This window comes from Muscardinus avellanarius (assembly GCF_963383645.1).
Source record: "Muscardinus avellanarius genome assembly, chromosome: 8".
Taxonomy (NCBI): Eukaryota; Metazoa; Chordata; class Mammalia; order Rodentia; family Gliridae; genus Muscardinus; species Muscardinus avellanarius.
In genome coordinates this window covers 89,317,135-89,336,869 of record NC_137794.1, presented here as the reverse complement: position 1 = coordinate 89,336,869, position 19,735 = coordinate 89,317,135, and the positions used below count along the sequence as shown (strand labels likewise).

The following is a 19,735-nucleotide window of genomic DNA, read 5'->3' as shown; positions in this document are numbered from 1 at the left end:
TAACTATATCTTACAGTCTATCATGCTTTGTTCTTTTTTTTATTGTGTTTTGTTCTAATTGTCAGACACTTATCACTGACTTCATACACACAGAATAGAACCCCTCTTAGCTCTAGGGAATTTTTATGCTGTCTTTATTTATTCATTTTTGTCTCATTATATATTTACAAAGCATACAATAAGATAACATTCATTAGAAGTGAGCAGAACTGTATGATTCTGCTTACATGAGTTACCTAGAGTAATCACAATCATGGAGGCAGGTGGCAGAGTGGTTACCTGGGTCTGAGAGCATAGGAGAATGGACATTATTGTTTAATGAGTTCAGAGTTTCAGTTCTGTAGATGGATGGTGGTTATGTCTGCACAACAGAATGACTGTGCTTAATACCACTGAATTGCATACTTCCAATGGTTAAGGTAGGAAATTTTATGTCAATTTTACCAAAAGTCTTAAAAGTGAAGGAAAGAAGCAAGGGGAAAATATGCACGCTAAACCACCTGTTCATGATGGGTATCACTTGGTATATCTGAGCCACCTGTGTAACCCTTAACTTCCTCAGCAAATGAAAAGGGAACCTCCATGAATGACACATTCTGGAGTCCTTTAGAAAATACAAGCTCAAGAAAACCGCAGCTATTCTTGGTTCTAAATCCAGCCAATGATTCGTCTCCAGGACTTTGATGAGGCTAAGCTCTGCCGCTACCCTCTGGAGAAGCTGTCACATCGGTACTCCTTTCTCTGGTTACCAAGGACTCATTATTCTTTATTCGCCACTTGGCCATGTTTGAGCCAGTGATGAGGTTTTATTACTTTCATCCACTGATCCATTATCTCCTTTTGGGCAGGAGATACACACAGAACAAAGGAGAATGTTTGTGAAATAACACACTGATTTGTTTTGATCATACGGATTTATGAGTTCAGAGAGTGATGGGTTGGTGTGATGTAACAGATGTTCAATCCTGCAGTGACATTTAATTTAGAAGCTCAGAGGTTCACTTGCAAGATTAATTCGAGTAGATGTGGACATGAGTGCCCTCATGTGCGTTTTTCAAGGGGCCAGAAAACTGTAACAAGACCTGATGATAAATGACACTATGTCCCTGTTGAGCTGAACAAAAGTGTCCAGAGGATGGCCTTAAGCATGGTTATTTATGCCAGCCCATCTTAGCATCTTCATTAATATTCTTCCTGAAGACAGAATACAAGGAGGCTTGGGAAATTCCCTGGTGAGACCATGTTTGGAGAGGAGCACCAGGAAAATGGAAGGAAATTGAATAAGCTTAAAAGCAGATTCAGAAAAAAGACAGTAAGATATATGATTGCACAGGAGCACGTGCTTGTGGGGGTCTTTACATTAAAAAGTGTGATTTCACTATGTTGGAAGCAGGGGCACTCTAGTATTTAGATTGAAATTTTATTATTTATTTATTTTTTATTGGTGGTACTGGGGTTCCTGGAAGCCCTTCTACCTCCGGGCTATACTCCCAGACCTATTTTATATTTTTATTTGGAAACAGGGTCTCTTAAACCAGTGCAGCTGGCTTCCAACCTGCCCGATCCTCCTGTCTCCGCCTCCCAAGCGCGGGGATTACAAGCGTGTGCCGCCACGCCCGGCTTAGATTGAAATTTTAATGTAAAAGATTTTCCTAACATTAGGCTCTAATGTTAAATCTTTTTCAAGCTTATCAGGCAGTTGTGGCCAGTAGCTAATTGACCCTAATATACGTATATGGCAAGTTTTGAAAAAACAATTATGCTTAAGAATACAAATTTAGCTGGATGTGGTGGTGTATGCCTGTAATCCTAACATTTCAGAGGCTGAGACTGGAGGACCAAAGGTATGCAGCCAACTTCAACAATTTGGCGAAGCCCTCCGCAACTTTTTCTGTTTTAAAATAGAAAAAGTAAAACGGAGCTGAGGTTGTACCTCCGAGGTACGATGCCTTTGGTTTCCATCCCAAGTACCTCCCTTTCTACAAAAACAACTTTATTGGGGATGCTTCAATTTATGAGGCAGATGGAGGAATTATGGTACCTTGAGTATAGATTTCTTTTAATATTCCTAGTGGTTCTTTTGATGCTTTTGTACTTGGGACAATATGCAGTATAATTCAAAATGGGTACAAGGCCTCTTTTTTGGTACTGGGGATTGAAGCCAGGGGCATCCTACCTCTGAGCTATACTTCCAGCCCTATTTTTTTTTTTTTTTTAATTTTGAAACAGGGTTTCACTAAGTTACTGAAGACCTCACTAGGTTCCTGAGGCTGGCCTGAAACCTGACATCTTCCTGTCTCAGCCTCTCAAGTACTGAGGTTACAGGAATGAGCCACCATGTCCACCTGGTGTTGTGCCTTTTCTTCTGACGATTGAAGACAGAGTGGTGAAAGGCAGGTGAAAAAGTGGAACTGGTTTGGCTGCTTTGCAGGCACATTCCAGGAAGGTCAGTTCAAGAAGCTGAAGATCGATTCTACTCGTGCCTGCGTGCCCCTTAGAAGTCTTCATGTGTCCCCACAGGCACACGTAGCCTATTTGAAAACTTCTGCCATCCATGACTGACTGTGAGCAGAGAGCATATCTTATTCATCTTTGTGCTCTGGTGTGTGATCTAAGCGCCACCTAAAAGAGTAATTATTTGTTGAAGGGATACTGAGTACTTAATCTCACAAACCCCCAAGTCCAGTAGCTGCAGAAGTTCAAAAAACTGTTCAAAGGAAAAGAGTCCTATTTGAATTTCTTTGGTTAGTATCTGGTAGAAGCCAGACTTGGGTTCTTCCATTGTGAAAATCCTCAGACTTAGGCAAAAGCTGGAGATCTTTAAATTATTAGAGCAGTTGGATTTTTCTCCACTTATTCATATAACCAGAATCAGGTAAAGAACTGCAGAAATAACCTATATCAAATGGAATTCCAAATGTAAAGTGCAAATAAGAAACTCATTGTAAAGAATTTCCACTGATTCTGTTATTGGGGATTCTTAGTAAGAATGTAATAATCACCAGGAGTCGCTTTTAAATATCCACTGAACACCAGACCTTCACTGGACTGGGAACACAACCATAAATGAGTGGGTGCTCAGAGACTGACAGTCCACCCGGCCCATGGACGTCTTATCAGGCAACAGGTATTACATTGACAATACTGCGATACGGGAAATAATAAAGGATGTGAAACCACACAGGAGGAATATATAAGATGGGCTTTTGGAGGAAAGGAAGGCTCTCGGGGGCCAAGTCAATATCAGAAGGATGAGTGAGTTGAAGAGTCAGAGTATAGGCAATGTACTCTACTTTGTATTATACATGAGTAAAATATACCATCCAATACTATAGTTGATTAAAATAGGTAGAAAGAAGAGAATGTGTGAAAACTTTTAAGCAAGTGGGATACTTTATATTTTCTTCTCTGTTTTATTGTTTTTATATCTTTAGAAATTATCACTAATAGGCTAAATTTTTTTCTTAATTATTTTCTGTTTCTCCTAGGAGAAAGCCAGCATTTTTTATTTGGCTTGTTCATCTTCTGCATTCCTGGTACCTTGCATGTATCAGGGACTCCATAGGTATTGGTTAAATGAGTAAGGAAGGAGTGATGTGTTTGGGAAACTAAAAGTGGTTCTGAGTTGATGAGGTATAGGAGCTGGGAGAGAGAGGGGGGGAGAGAGGGGAAGAGGGAGAGGGGGAGGGGGAGAGGGAGGGGGAGAGAGAGAGATAGAGATAGAGATAGAGATAGATAGATAGATGGTGGGAAGAGAGGGTGGAGAGCTAGCAGGATGGGCTGGTGGAACACTGGAACTTGATCCCAAGGAGCAATGGGGTTTTGAGCAGGAATCTGTGCAGTCAGATTTTAGTTTCAGGAAACTGGATGCTCATCAGGGAAAGGGGTGAAACCAGGCAAGGCTAAGTATGTGTGACTTCAGGGAGGAAGGGAGATGGGGTGCCCTGAGCAGGTGGGCAGGCCTGACTCTGCGGGTGTTTTCCAGCCAACTGCTAGAGATAAAAACACCCTATTCTTCCTAGCACCAAGGTAGCTCTACTCTAAGACTCATCTGACTTTTACAGAGGCCCAACCACTCTCAGCAAAATGTAGACTGAGGGAAAAAAGAAAATAATCAGAAATGGTCAGAGAGATCTGAGCATACAGTGAGATGATTCCACCTTCATATTCCTTGAAATCCTGGCTGGTTTGGGAGTTCACATTAAGTGCCACATCAGTCTACCTTGAAGAAGCATCAGCTCAGAGATTTCAAATCATCCCAGTAGCAACATCTTCTCTTGTCTCAATCTCTGCACACTGGCAGGTTTAAGAACAATCTTCATCATAAAGTTAAAAGAGGAAACAGCCACTCTTGTGGCGACAAGACCTATTAGAGTGTTAATTTGGAAAAGACCAAACCCTTATAATATCGGAGTCAAGAACTTTTATTTCCCTTTTTGTCTGAATTATTCAGTATAATTTACCCTAAAAACAAAGCAACCCTTTTTCTAACAAATAGCAACACACCTGACATTTCATAATGCGCAAGTGTAGCCGGGCATGGAGGCGCCCACTTGTAATTCCAGTACTTGGGAGGCTGAGACAGGAGAACCATGGTTCATAGCCAGCCTCAGATACTTAGTGAGGCCTCCTGCAACTTAGTGAGACCCTGTTTCAAAATAAAAAATGAAATAGGGCTGAGGGTGTAGTTCAAAGGTAGAATGTCCTTGGGTTCCATCCCCTGAATCATAAAAAAGAGAAGGAAAGAAAACAACAACAAAAAAACCCTCATCAACACGGGTTTTTAAATTAAATCAAGAGGTCATCTGTCAGAGAATCTGGCAGAGTTTGTCACCATAGAAGGCAGGTTTAAACTGCTTCTCCCCATTTATTGGACACTTTTCTTTGGTTAAAATACTTGGAGTAAATGTTAATAAGCTGAGTCTGTGTACAACAGGACTCATTGCATACCTCTAAAATTTGGAAGAAAATTTAAGAAGAAAAACAACAGGAATGTAGTGTTGTACTTTAGTTTTTAATTGCTCATGAAGTAAGATGTAAGACTGGGAGACAATGGACTCTGCTGAGCTCTCTCCTAACAAGCCCAGTGGTCTCCTTGGTAACACTGTAGGAGCCCCAGCCCAGGAGGTCTCAGAGGAGAAGCACCTTGAGCCCTCAACAAGACCTTGGCCTTTGAAGAAGCTATGGTTTGTTTAAGGCCTGTTTGAAGATGTCTTTCATTTCATCTGCATCTGCCCAAGATCACAGAGCGAGGAGTACACATGTCACTTGCTGTGTGCTGGAAAGACCTTTGTTCAGATCAGGGCCTGAGGAGACTGGATGGAACAGAAGATCAAGCTTGAGCCTCCCTTCTGGAACTGTTAACACTGCTTTCCCAGAACACGTTTCCTCTTGTAGAAACTGTGGGATTCTATATAATCTCTGTTCGTGCTTGTTTGAGGCTTTCTGCCTCATGCTTGTGATTCAGAGGTATTAGATATAATGGTTACAAATGCTGAGACCTACTCTTATTGTTTGCAGCAAATAATTAAACAATGCATTCTAAACTTCTCCAAGACATTATAGGATGTAATAAATATAATGTTTCTTGGGAGATTTAATTATTCATTATTTAGTTGATAATATCACTAATTATATAGCTGGACTCTATCAAAAGGAATTAAAATTTAAGTTTAACTGAAAGTGATTCTTTTTACATTTGAAATAACCATCTGACTTAATAATTTAGTTTGTGAATTGCTGAGGCCACCTTTGGCCTTGCGTGTGGGGGTTGGAGGTGGAGGGATGGAAAGTCAATTCAGTTCTTGGTCCTACCCGTTCCTGTCCCTCTTGGTCCACCCCGACTCCTGGACTTTTTCCAGTCTATTGAGTGAAAGGATGGGTAGAAGTGTTCTCAATGCCTTCACACTGACCTCGGTTGGCAGTTTAGTGAGGAGTCCAGCCTGGACTGTAGACACTGGGAGGGAGCCCACTGACTGGCCTTCCCTCTAGCTGCCCCGGCTCTTTATCTAAGCACATGCTGAGCCTTATGCATTGATCTTATTTATTAGAACCAACAGCACAGCCAACAAAAGGAGAGAAAGCCTACTTCCATTTTATCTCATGTATAGCAAGTCTGGATCAGAGTGAAGTCACGCACAGGGTGTTCTCGAAGCCACACAAGGCCTGGCACATTTTCTCTACAGTATTGGAGTTGATTAGATGTATGTGTGAGTGTTTAATTTTTGTGTATGTGTGTCTATTTATGCACATACACACTAAACATATATGTTTACCTTTTTATTTCTCTCATTACTATGGTTTTCACCATTTTATGAATCTAACTTATTTTAGAATTTGATGAAAGGTATGGATCCTCTCCCTAGAAAGGCATGCATAGGCATATCCTTTAAAGTTTTGCATATAGTTTCCTGAAACTCCATTCATTCTCAAATAACAGGCCCTTGATAGGCTAAAAGACTGTTTCCAAAGATTTTCCCTCTACAAAGATTTAAAAATTTTGTTTTGTTAATGTCTTGCTCCGTTTATACATTTATGTAGCACGATCTTTTTTCCTTCAAATTAAAAACCTGAAAAGTTATCATAGTTCCTCATCTACAACTTTTCAAAATATCACTCACACTTGAAGGCACAGTTTGCATCCTCCTTCCTCCACGTGTTTTTCAAAACCAACTGCAGAATCAATTCCTCTCACCCTCTGTCTTCCCATCATCTCTGTTGCTGTCTATTTTATCTACCAAAGTCTAGAACCCTCTTAGCTCCCTTGCTAGGAGGACTTTTAGTTTCTAGGAGACCACTAGGAGACTTAGCTTCTTATACACAGTAGGTGATATCAATTTCAGAGGCAGTATAAATAATATATGGGCACAGTAGCTCTGGAAACAAAATATTTGAGTTTTCACCCCAGTTTTGTATTAACTAGCTGTTTATTTTAAGGAAAACACTTGAATTTCCCAAGTAAGTATCAATTTTCCTCTTTTTGAAAAAATAGGTATGTTAATAATACCCACCTCACTCATTGGCTATTGTGTAGATAAATAATACAATACATAAAAAGCACTTAGTATAGAGTTTGAATCATAGTGTTGAATAAAGCTTAGCTATATAATTTGCGGAAAAGAATTTTTATTTCTATTTACTTTTTTATGCCATTACATACTTTGATTTTTTGATAGACACCAAATGTGTACATGTTTACAGAGTACAATGTGATGTTTTGATTAACGTATAAATTGTATAAGGATGAAATCATGGTCATGAGCATATCAGTTACCTCAAACCTTTATCATTTTTTAATGGTGCATACATTAAAAATCTTCTTTTCTAGCTATTTTTTAAAGATATACATGTATTATTATAAACTATATTCACCCTGGTGTGAAAAACTTTTTCCTCATATCTAACTGAAACTTTATCTGTTGATCAACCTTACTCTATCCACCTCTCAACTTGTCTAAGATCAACTTTTTAGATCCTTCATATAGGTAAGATAGGCAATATTTTGTCTTTCTTTTTTTCTTTTGTTTCTTGCAGTACTGGGGATGGAACTCAAGGGCATTCTACCTCTGAGCTACACCCCCAGCCCTATTTTTATTATTTACTTTGAAACAGGATCTCACTGAGTTGCAAAGGGCCTCACTAAGTAGCTGACGATGTCCATGAACCACAAGCCTCCTGTTTCAGCCTCCCAAATGCTGGGTTTGCAAGTGTATGCCACCATGCCTGGATCAATACTTTGTCTTTCTGAACAGATTTTGTTTTTGAGATAGACGTCTCACTATGTTATTAAGATTGGCTTTGAACCTGCCATCCTTCTGCCTTAGCCTCTTGAGTACCGGAAATGACAGGCATATGCCACTGTGCGCAGGTTGAACAGATATTAAAAAAATTTTTAATTAATTTTTTTACTGATAACATAAAATATAAATATTTTATATATTGATGGGGTAATATAAAAATTCTTTAGGGAATTATCTTTATTTTTTGGAATTTATATATTTGATAAATATTGATATATAGATAAGTATAAAGGTGTCATTAAATTTTTTGAACAAAATGAATGGAAATTTTGTAAATATTTTTGGTTTCTTTTAAATAATTTTTACTTTGAATCTGTACAGTCTCAACTTGGCTGATTAGGTTTTGGCTTTTATTCTAGTCAACTTCAGTACTGGAAATGTTTATGATACTATGTGAAATTGGTTTGCTAATATACACTGTCCCTAAAACGGAAGGACCTGCGTTTCTAGTCTTCAAGCCATCCTAGGACTAGGTGAGTAGGTGACTGGTGAGAACAGTATTTGCAATGCGGTTTCTGGGTCATTTACTTCAATTTCTCCTTCACCAGTATCTTTCTCTTTCCTACCATGGACCAGTCCAGGCAATTCAGATGGATGAATTCACTTCTGGAAAAAATGATAGCTCACTTTATTATAGTAACCTCTTTGGTTACAAAGAACAGCAGAGGCATTTACTTTCAAAAGATTATTTTTTGGGGGTATGTGCTGGGGATTGAACCCGGGGACATTCTACTTCTGAGCTATACTCCCAGCCTTATTTTATTTTTTATTTTGAAACTGGGTCTCGCTAAGTTGCTGAGGCTGGTTTTGAACCTGTGATCCTTCTGTTTCAGCCTCCCAAGTACTAAGATTACAGGTGTGTGACACCAAGCCCTGCTTCAAGTATTTTTAAAAATATTTGTATCTATGTATGTATTTTAGCTAACTTCTCAAAAACTTTTCAAACTAGATTAAGTTTCCTTGAATTTTTCTCGTTTTGAGAATTTGAATTTAAGCAAGTGCTTAAGGGCAGAGATTTTGTTTTATTATCTTTGTACTTCTGTATCCTTGTATATCAGCTGATAGATGCAACAGATAATTACTGATTAAAATATATGTTTACATGTTACATTAAAACTATAAATTTTTTGTACTAGAATGCTTATTTTAGTAATGGGATTAAGATAAAAGTTATTAAAAATTATCCAAACTTCAAAAGTTTAAGTAAGGAATCACTTTCTTTTCCTGAGAAACTCTTTAGTGATCTGAGTAAAATAGATTGGAGTATTTTTCTTGCTCTTTTTTTAAAATCTAGGTTTGTTAATTATCAGTGAGAACTTATTTCTCTACTATTAATAACAATTTACATTTATTTTCTTGCTTTTATGTCTTTAACATCTGGCATATTTCTTTCTGACTTCCTGTCTAAATGAGAATTCATTATGTGTTTTTTTTTTGTATACTAGATGTGAAATCAGTTTTATGACCTTTACTTTTTATGACAAATCAGTCAATAGCAGTGGATGCTCTCTTAAACTTCACCAATATGATTGATTTGATAATAGAAAATTAGAATTATGAAAGCACACTGACTTTATGGGAATGGACCAAGCAGCCGACTTTGTTGATTGATTTCCCTTGTCTAATAACAGGCATTTGAAAAAAATCAGTGTTGACAGGAATAGAAAACCTAATCGGGGGCGCTCAGGACAGTCATTCATTTTTTTCTCCAATCAAATGTCTATGCTTTTCTCAAGTGATAAATTTAGCGTCTGGGATAGTTTGGAAACATTAGTCGTAGCTTTGTATTTCTCTTTGTTTAACTTCCAGCTCATCAAATACTTTCTTACTTCTGCCATCCTACCTCTTTACTTGGCCATGCATGTCTCCAGGTGCTGGTTAATAGCCCCAGGGTGTCTAGCACTGAAAGTCATGCCAGGTGGATCCTTACCCCCAGAATGCCAGTTCCTCCCTGTGCCCAAAGCCAATGGATTGGACAGACAAAGGCTTTTCTCTATGTTCCAGTTTTACTTTGTTGGAAATAAATACCTCCTTAAATTGCAAAGTCTTGTCTAATGAAGCTGCTTTATCAGAATCTGTCAGAAATTTATTCAGCACTAATTTCCCCCCAAAATCTATTAACATAGATAATTGCTTTGCATTAAATAATTTTGTAAGTGACAACCAAAGAGACCCAAAGAACCACATTGAAAACTCTGAGAGTAATTTATTTCTGAAAATATATCCTAAATGAATGTTGTTTAGGCCAACCAATTTGTGCTATGACAGTAGTTTTTACATTTTTTTTTTTTTGTGGTACTGGGGATTGAACCCAGGGGCATTCTACCTCTGAGCAACACCCCTAGTTCAATTTTTCATTCTTTATTTTGCAACAAGGTCTCACTAAGTTGCAGAGGGCCATATTAAGTAGCTGGGGCTGTCCATGAACTACGATCCTCCTGTCTCAGCCTCCCAAGTACTAGGATTACAAGTGTGTGTCATCATGTCCGGCTATGGAAGTATTTTATAACAACTAAGCATATCTTTTGATTTTGACTCAGAGGTCAATAAAATGCAGAAATGTCCCTGGAGACTCAAGTCTGAGTTGGGATTGCATCTGGGAAATACCTGCTGAAGTTCTGCAAAAAGTGACTCCAACTGGCTGTTGTGAACAAGACAGTCTTCCTGGAGACAGGTATACTCAGACGTGTGGAGATAGGCCCAGGGATCCTGTTTGACTTAGGACAATTTCAAACTTGCTTTGGAGCAAAGTGAATTCCTTTGATATCCCTGTAAACCAGCTTAACGTCGTTTGGGGGATGTGCTAGACCTATTTCAAACCCATGTTCTTGGGATATGGCCTCCATCCCTGAGGGTGACCTTGAATGAAGGTCATCCCTAAGGGTAAGATTCAACATGGACCAGGCTGTGTGTGGCTCCACGCTGAGTTCCCTTACCTGATACAGGTTGGCAAGGTGGTGGTTGGTTTTGATCAAAAATGGCTGGTTCACCCCTGGGTGATCCACATCATGTGCTGCTGCAGCAAGTAGTCCAAGCATGATGTCCAGAGGAGTGAGGAAGCTGGCCAGCTGTTAAAAATCAGAATGAGAGATTGACTGGTATGCTTGCACAAATAGGGTAGCACTTGTTTTTGGCTAAATCAAATAACATGAGAATGTTTAGGCCGCTTGGTCACCCACTGAGGTGTTTAATGAGGTGATCGGGACATGGAATTTCAGGAAATATTTTTAAAGGGGTAATAAAAATAATGCAAACTTAAATTACACATATCATTCAGGTATCTTTCTCTTCCTTCTGCTGTTGGGTCATTTTGCTGTTGTAATAGCATGGACTGTGGGCAACCTTGCTATCATCAGGTGGACAGGGAGCAGGTAGAGACTGGAAGCAGCCTTGCTCATAGAGAAAGTTGTAAATGAAGAAAAAGAGTGAAGCCAAAATGATTCTTTAAAGAATCGTTTGTGTGTTTCAACTAATATGTCTTTACTCTGTTCAAAGAAGTGGACTGAATTGAAAAATTTGGATACTTCTTCATTGTGTAATAAGTAGTGGGGACTATGTGAGAATCTTTAATTTTTTGATCAGCTAGAAAATGAAGTAGGGAAATGGGAATTTAGTAGTAACTTAAAAATACAATTATATGATATATTGTAGCTTTTGGATTCTTAGAGATTATAAAGTGAAATTATTAATGTCTTTGGGATATTTTATAGGTATGAGGCATCTACTCAGCTCTGCCATGAGAATGCTTGTTTGGCACCTGTATATTTAGTGGTTGATGGTAAATATGTATTTAGCGGGTTGTTAAAATTTATGGAACTAAATTGAATCTTAGACTGGAATATCATTTTTCAAAAACCTTAAGAAAGCTCACCTTATGCATTATACCAGAAACCTAAACTTCATGTAGCTAAGGACTGCCTAGATTTTGAGTAATGAACATAACCGCAGTGTTTTCAATTTTTAAATTCTATTGGTTTATCATATCAAAGTGTGCTTGTTGAGAAGACATTCACTAGTTTTCTTGGACCCTGGATTCAGGATATAGTTGGCCCATGGGGAAATGGAATTTGAGCCTTGAAGAATTTTGAAACCATTTTTTTGGGGGGGTTAAAAACCACAAGGTGAAAGACTTTTCCTAATAAAATTCAATGCCAGTGCCAATAATGTTCACTGGCAATTCAGGCAAAGGTCTAAGGCAAAAGAGGTGGTTCTTGGGACCAATGAAGATATATTTAAGCTGTAGATTATTATAGACAGGGTGGAATGTCTCCTAATGCAGGATTGAAAATATACAAAATATGAAAGGAAACCTTGGAAAATTCATGTTTGTTTTCATGAATATTATAAGATTTTCCAAGCTGACACTGAAAGTTTAATATAAATAATTTATACTCATATCGTGAATGACTCCTGTTATGGTTTGGAGCTGAAGTGACTCCCAAAGTCCCATGTGCTCAGAAGTTGGGTTTTGGGGGCTCAGAGGTTGGGTTTTTGAGGGCTCTGACATCATCTGTGGACTTATCCATTGATAGCTGAATGAACTACCAGGAGGGGGAGGAAGTAGGTCATTTAGGAAACACCCCAGATGGGTTTATCTTCTCTTGGCCCTTCCTCTCTCTCTGCCTCCAGGTTGGCATGAACTGAGCAGCTCTCTTCCCCTAAGCCCTTCTTGTTTTGTTTTTGTCTTGGAGCCAGCCAACCATGGACCGAGTCTCTGAAACCATGAGCCAAAATAAACTTTCCTCCTCTAAGTTGGTTTTGTAAGGTATTTTGGTCAGAGCGATGCAAAGCTGATTAACACAACTCTTAACAAAGTTGTTCGGGTACACCGGGTAAATTAGAGCCTACTGAGCAGTTTACTTGGCATTTCTAGAAGGCTGAAGAGGTAGTGGAGTCTTGCTTTACCTTTGGCTCCTTTAGGTAGCAGTGCATGGCCTGGGTGACATCAGCTGCATGAACGGCATTGTGATACGGGTTTTGGCCATGATAATCTTCTTGAACCATGACTAGAAGGTAAAAGGATAACTCAGTCAGCTGAAACCAAAGCAAAAAATGGCCCACTAGAGCAGAGGGTGGTTTTTGCTTAAAAAAATATCAATGCCTATGAGATGTGTATCCTGGGGATCTTTTTAAAAATGGATGTGGTTTGCAAGCTTGGCAAGGCTACCTGGCTGTTTGTAGTGCAGAAGAGGGGGAGAGCGGAGGGGCGGGGGGAAGGGCCAAAAGGATTTGTGAGGCCCTTGGGATTTCTCACCTCCTTTATAAATCATCACTTTTCTGGCATTCATGAAGGCTCTCATTCATAAGAAAAATAAATATGTAGGAAAAGGACAACTTTCTTCCATACGATAGTTTAATTATTTAATTTTGTGTTACTTATGAATAATATGCCATAAAGGAAACTTCCTTTCAGAGCCCTGGTAGCATCTGACTCCTGATATGTAATGATTGGATTACCTTGAATAACAAATACTGACCCGGGCAAATCTGGGTCTTCTTCAGGTAGAAATTCAAAGTACTGCATTGTTCCCTCTGAGGCCTCCTTGGATTTATTTTCACCTTATTCAAGGAAGGATCATCTTTCATGCCCTTCCAATCTAATGCCAGGCTTAGAGTACTCTTGGAACCAGGTCAAATAAAAGGCAAGGAAATTTTGGTTTGGTGTTTACAGAAGCCACTAGTCAGCTCCAGCTAATAACCAAGGGGATACGTAGGATGCAATATAGTTAGAGTGGGCAGAGATGTCCAGATTTGCAAGTGTAGCCATATTCTCTCTGCCCATGCTACAAATCTAGATCTGAATTCTGATGCTAATTCAGATTTTTTTTTAATTTACAGGATCTCTAGGAACATACATGTGTCCAAAGAATATGTATCTGTCTCATTTTCTTTAGAAAAATTAAAATTATGTGGCCCTATTCATGGCCAGTACTTAAAATACTGTCCATTAAAATACTGTCAGCCCAAGGTTATTTATGTTTCTCGAAAGATATCATGTCGTGGATGGTTTCAAATATTTCTTTTGTGCTGATATATACCTTTTATTCATCAGGTTTATTTTACAATTATATTTAGACACGGAATTACTAGTTATCTCTAGTGGGCTAGTTATTTAATCAGAATTTGCCTCAGCTTCCATCTCTATAGAGTGGGTATCACAACAGCTCTGAGCTCAGGGTGTAGCTGCAAGTATTTGATGTGTTAACATCAGTAAGCCTTTGGAAGAGGGCCCAGAAGATGTAAGCTCCATAGAGCCTGGCTCTGAAGCTGCTGTCATTTCCCTCTCGATAGCCTTCGGCTTCCAACTTCAAAGCGCAGCCAGGTGGCAAGTCAGAGAAGCCAGAAACGTGCCAGGTGGCAGAGGGAAGCCATTCGGTGACTAGGAATCTTCCCTGAAGCATTCACTTGCAGATAAATAGTAAGATTACACACTGAATCAAAGAAGAGCAGGGGCTGCCCTTTGGTAAGAGTGACGGTGGGGTGGAGTGGAAGACGCTGGCCTTCATGTCAGATGGACCTGGGCGTTCTGTCACTTAGGAGCCATTGACTGGCCTGGGGAAAGCGATGAACCGCATCATCCTCTCCTTAAACATGAGCCGAGTGGTGATACAGTGCCCAACTTGTAGATTTATTCAAATGATTAGAAATAAGTTATCTAAAGGACCCTACCCATAGTTGGTGCTACATAAATAGGTATTATTTTTTAAAACATATTGAAGAGTTTAAAAAACTCTTGTTCTGATTAGAATCATTTGTGGTATATCTCACTGGGGTTTTGTTAATACATGAGCAGGTCAGAAACTTCTGATAGCTATATCTTTTCCATGATTTTTATTTTTTACAGTCATAAGCTATGGTAAATATAGCTAATGAGTAAATATTTTTTTTGTGGTGCTAGGGATTGAACCTGAGTCACAACCCCAGCTCTATTTTTTATTCTTTATTTTTGAAACAGACTCTCACTAAGTTGAAGAGAGCCTCACTAAATAGTTGAGGCTGGCCTCAAACCTGTAGTTCTTCTGCCTTAGCCTCTCAAGTACTGGGATTACGAGCATGTGCCACCATGTCTGGCTTGAGGTAGTAAATAATTTATCAATGACTTAAGATGGGTAAGCTATATTTTAGAACCAAGATCATTTAAGATTCATTTTGAAGGCTTTATTACCATGCTATGGTTTTTGCCATTTTATAGGAATAAAAGTATTATGCACTGTCGTTATTCATAGGAATGGGAGTAGAAATATGGAAAGGAGGACTCACCTAAAAACCTGTGCAAGGTCACCATATCCAACTTGAAGTGGTGAATGAGTCCATGGGTGTTGAAGAGGTGGCACAGCAGCGTGACCAGGCTGTTTCCTAGAGGAAAGTTGTCATCGGCTTGGACTTATTTTTATCATCATTAAATATCAAGAGTGACAATAAGACCCAAAGTCTCTGTAATAGGGTATCATTGTTTCATTGGATAAGAATCCTTACTTCTCCTTTGGATTTGAAATTATTTAAGTATAGAAGATATTATTACTGTAATCCTAGGTTTTCTCTTATACAAATAAAATTAGCTCGGACCTTCACTGTACACCAAAGGCAATGAAAATATTAAAAGAAAGAATTTGCCCACTGAAGTGTCAGGGACACACACACACACACACACACACACACGTGTGTGTGTGTGTGTGTGTGTGTGTGTGTGTGTGTGTACATATTTAAAGACTCAGTTAATGGCCAGTTGAAATGTACCTTAAGTCAATTCCTATTGATTTTTACAAGGGGGATCTAAATTGTTAAGTACCATATCGCTAAATAGTTGTAGCCTCTTTTCCTATTAAGTCACCCTAGAGAACATTTGACTATGAGCTGTTTTAGAACTCAAGCCAGCAGAGATGCAAAATTAAATCTATAATGCCATAAGCATTCAAGAAATATGATTTATTTAAGAATAATGCTTTTAAAGAGCCAGGCGTGGTGGCGCACATTTGTAATCCCAGCATTTGGGAGGCTGAAACAGGAGGATTGTGGTTCTAGGACATCCTCAGCTAATTAGTGAGGCCCTTTGCAACTCAGTGAGACCGCGTTTCAAAATAAAAAATAAAAAATATGGCTGGGGGTATAGCTTGGAGGTAGAATGCTCCTGAGTTCTATCCCCAGTACCGCAAAAAAAAAAAAAAATATATATGCTTTTGAATTTTTCTTTCTTTTTTGCAGTACTAAGGATAGAACCCAGAGGCATTCTACCTCCAAGTTATACTGCTAGCCCTATTTTTTAGTCTTTTTAGTTTTTTGAAACAGAGTCTCACTGAGTTGTGAAGGGCCTCCCTAAGTAGCTGAGCCTGTCCATGAACAGCAATCCTCTGGTCTCTGCCTCCCGAATGCTGGGATTACAAGCATGAGCCACCGTGCCCAGTGATGCTTTTGAATTTTAAAAGCATGAAAGAGTTTAAGACTTTAAAATGAGCCATAAAGTATAAATATATACCATTTATGTTCAATAAAAATTTGTTTAAAAATTATGTAAAAGATAAAGAATAAACTATTACTATAATTTTATAAAAATAAAAATAAATAAAAAATCATGTAAAAGATAAAGAATAAACTATTACTATTATTTTATAAAAAAATAAAAAAATGAGCCATAAAGAAAAACACATCATTTATAGGGAAATGGATGGAACTGGAGGACATTATGCTGAGTGAGATTAGTCAGGCACAGAGAGTAAGAAATTGAATGCTCTCCCAAATATACAGAAACTAGGGAGAAATGGGTCACAAGAGGAACTCTAGACGAAGAAGGAGATACTATAGATGAGTAAATAAGGTGACATAACTGAGGAGGATAGAAAGGGGGAAGAGGAAAATTCTCTAATGCACATGATATACTTGAACAAACAACAAAGCCAGACATTAGAAGGCAGGAGGGGGAGGGAATGGGATGGGACTTGGGTAAGGGCTAATTGGGTGATGGGTGCATGTATGTTTCCACCATCTTGCATCCCATTAAGATGCATGAATACAATGCACAAGTAAAAAAAAATTAAAAATGGGTCAGGAAGATGCGTGGGTATCTTGAATGGAAAACCAGGTGTTGCCTAAGCAGGAAACTTCCAGGATACTTCATTCTATGGGTCTATGGGTCTCTGCAAACTTTGTCTTTCAGCTATTTTATAACTCTAAGTTAGATAACTATTAGCATTGCAAATGACTCTTGTCAATAGACTTATAAATGAAATTAGTCCAGAAGAAATACAAGTGATTTTCCCCTTCTAGACTTCCCCCTCCTGGTTTGGCAGCTACCTATAAATTTATTTCAGCATTTCTCATTGCATACATATGTGTGCTTCTTTCAATTCTTTTTTTTTTTGTGGTTGTTTCTTCATTCATTCAATTTTTGAAATGGGATCTCTCTATTGCCCATGCTGGGGGCCTTTCTTTATTTCCCAGGCTGGCCGAAAGATTCCTGGGCTCCAGCCAACCTCCTGCTTCAACTTCCTGAGTAGCTGGGTCCACAGATCTGAGCCACCATACCCTACCGATTCCCCCTCCCATTTTGGTACTAGGGCTTTAATCCATGGAAATTCTACCTCCAAGCTATACCCCTCGACCTATTTTTTAATTTTTATTTTGAAACAAGGTCTTACTAGGTTGATGAGGTCCTCACTACTTGCTGAGACTATTCTCAAACCTGTAATCCTTCAGTCTTAGCCTCCCAAGTACTGGGATTACAAGTGTGGACCATCACACCTGGCTCAAAGTCCCTTTTGAACTATTTGTATTTTAGTGTATCTTTAATTGAATAAAATCTTCGATATGTGTTCATTTCATAGTTTTATGGCAGTCATGACTATATTCTCTTTTAACCAAATGCCATTTAAAAGTTGTTTTGTTCACAGTTAATTTCATTTACCAGTACCCATTTATCAGTTGATTTGAACAAAGTGAAAGGCAAGATTATAGAATCTTTCACTATTTGGTCTAGTTTACTTCCCAAAGTGTGAAGATCTGTCTCATGATCTTATGCTACCTCTCTCTCAGCTGCACATGGTTTGCCAAATAATGGAGTGGCGAGAAAACCATCTGTTAATGATGAAAGCACAAGTTTGGTAGATGACAGGACATACCAAGATCATCCTTAATTATGATGTTTTTCATTAGCTTCCTAAACTTACCAGTATCTGGTTTAATGTGCAGATGAAAATAAAAGTCTTTGTAGGCACAAACATTTAAAAGGTGAAACCAAATGGAGTGTTTACTTTCCTCTTCAGCTACAACCTAAATTTTACATTGTCTCTTTGGCAATCATTTTCTTCTGATGATGCTAAACATATGTGAGCAATACCAGCAACGGGCACACTCAGCTTACTTAAAAGCCATGTCAGCACCCGCCCTGGGAGTGTCAGGACCGATCAGATGTGCTTCTGTGTTTCCAGTTCTCATCAACTGACAATGAACTTTCTACTTTTGGATGTGGCCAAAGTATTCCCCAAGGGATGAATCTAATCTGTGGTTTCCTAATTCCTTTGGGATCAGCATGCACAGAAGGAAACTGTCATGATTCTAAGGACAAATGCAGTCCTTATTCTTCATCTAAGTTAATTTCCTCATGCCCGGCTCTTTCTTGAGTGTCTATAGATTTATGAAGGTGGGGAGAGAAGGAAAAAAGAGTAGCAGTGTTACAAAATAAATTTTGTTTCTCATGCACTCAACCCTATTTTATGGTGTGTATTTTTGTGAGAATTCTTTTGGGTTACTTACCATTTGTCAAGCGATCAAACAAGAAAATGTCAAAGTCCCACATTCCCACTTTGGAGAGCATATGCTAAAAAGACAAACAAAAAATAGCACCCAAATGAATCACATTGAAACTCAAACATTTACTTTAAGACATAGCAAAGTATGCAATTAAACTGGTGTGGAGTAAACCAAATCTTACTCTACATACTAATGACAGTTCAAGGGATAGGTTTTGGAGTTAAACTATCTGGTCCAATGGTTTTCAGGTCTCTTCTTGGCTGTGGGACCATGGACATATTACTTAACTTCTCTGTGCTTCAACTTTCTCATTTGAAAAATGTGGCTGATTCTATTTTTCTTTTTAAAAATCCCCTATGATTAGAAAAGTTGCAGTTGTTGGTGCTTTTACTGTAGCTCCTAAAACTGCACCTACCTGTCTTTATGTAGCCACTGACTCATGTGAGGACCAGCTCATGCTCCTCTACCTGCCCCTAATGGCTTCCCTTGTGTCCTGCAGCAAAGCCCACACACCTCAAGTTGGAACATGCAGACCTTCACAATGCTTCAGAGAATGAGGGGATGGTAGGTTATTTTTGAAGTCTAGGTTGAGTAAGACTATTATTCAAATCACACATTACTAAAGGCAGATCTGGAACACTTGATATCTGACATCTAAACTCTACTGTACTTTCTACATCTCAACATCACCTTTCTTGAGATGTGGTTTCTTGAGAGAACAGAAATCACCAAGTGCGTTCTGTCACTGATGCTCTAGTGCTGGGGAGCTTAGTCTTGCTCTCTTATCAATCAAACTACCAACCACCCAATCACCCAACTAACTTCCAAATAACAACCCATAGCCCATCCAACCAGTCAACCATTCAAATACCAATTAATTATTCATCAACCAACTAACTAACCAACTTCCAAACAACAAACCCTTACTCATCCAACCAATCAACCATTCAACCATCAACCAACCATTCAGTCAACCAACCAACCAAATTCCAAACAACCATCCAACTACCCACTCACCCAACCACCCAACCACCTGACAGCCAATCAACCAACTGACCAACTGTCAACCAGCCAACCAACCAATCAATAAACCACAAACCAACAGACAAACAAACATTCACCCAGTTTTAGACTTTGGTTGTCTTTTCTTTTTCTTTTCATGGGCCTAACACTGGGAATTAGTTTTTCTGGCA

General features: G+C 38.7%; 1 protein-coding gene across 1 annotated transcript in view; it reads right to left on the bottom strand.

Annotated features, from left to right (window-relative positions):
• Window positions 1–19,735, bottom strand: part of PDE7B (phosphodiesterase 7B) — a gene marked incomplete at both ends in the record, with an annotated part of 148,014 nt that overhangs the window by 17,831 nt on the left and 110,448 nt on the right. Inside the window, 4 exons of the mRNA XM_080700130.1 lie at window positions 10,736–10,867; window positions 12,705–12,805; window positions 15,060–15,155; window positions 18,546–18,609. Of these exons, the coding sequence (XP_080556256.1) occupies window positions 10,736–10,867; window positions 12,705–12,805; window positions 15,060–15,155; window positions 18,546–18,609 (393 nt within the window). The remainder of the gene's footprint in view (window positions 1–10,735; window positions 10,868–12,704; window positions 12,806–15,059; window positions 15,156–18,545; window positions 18,610–19,735) is intronic.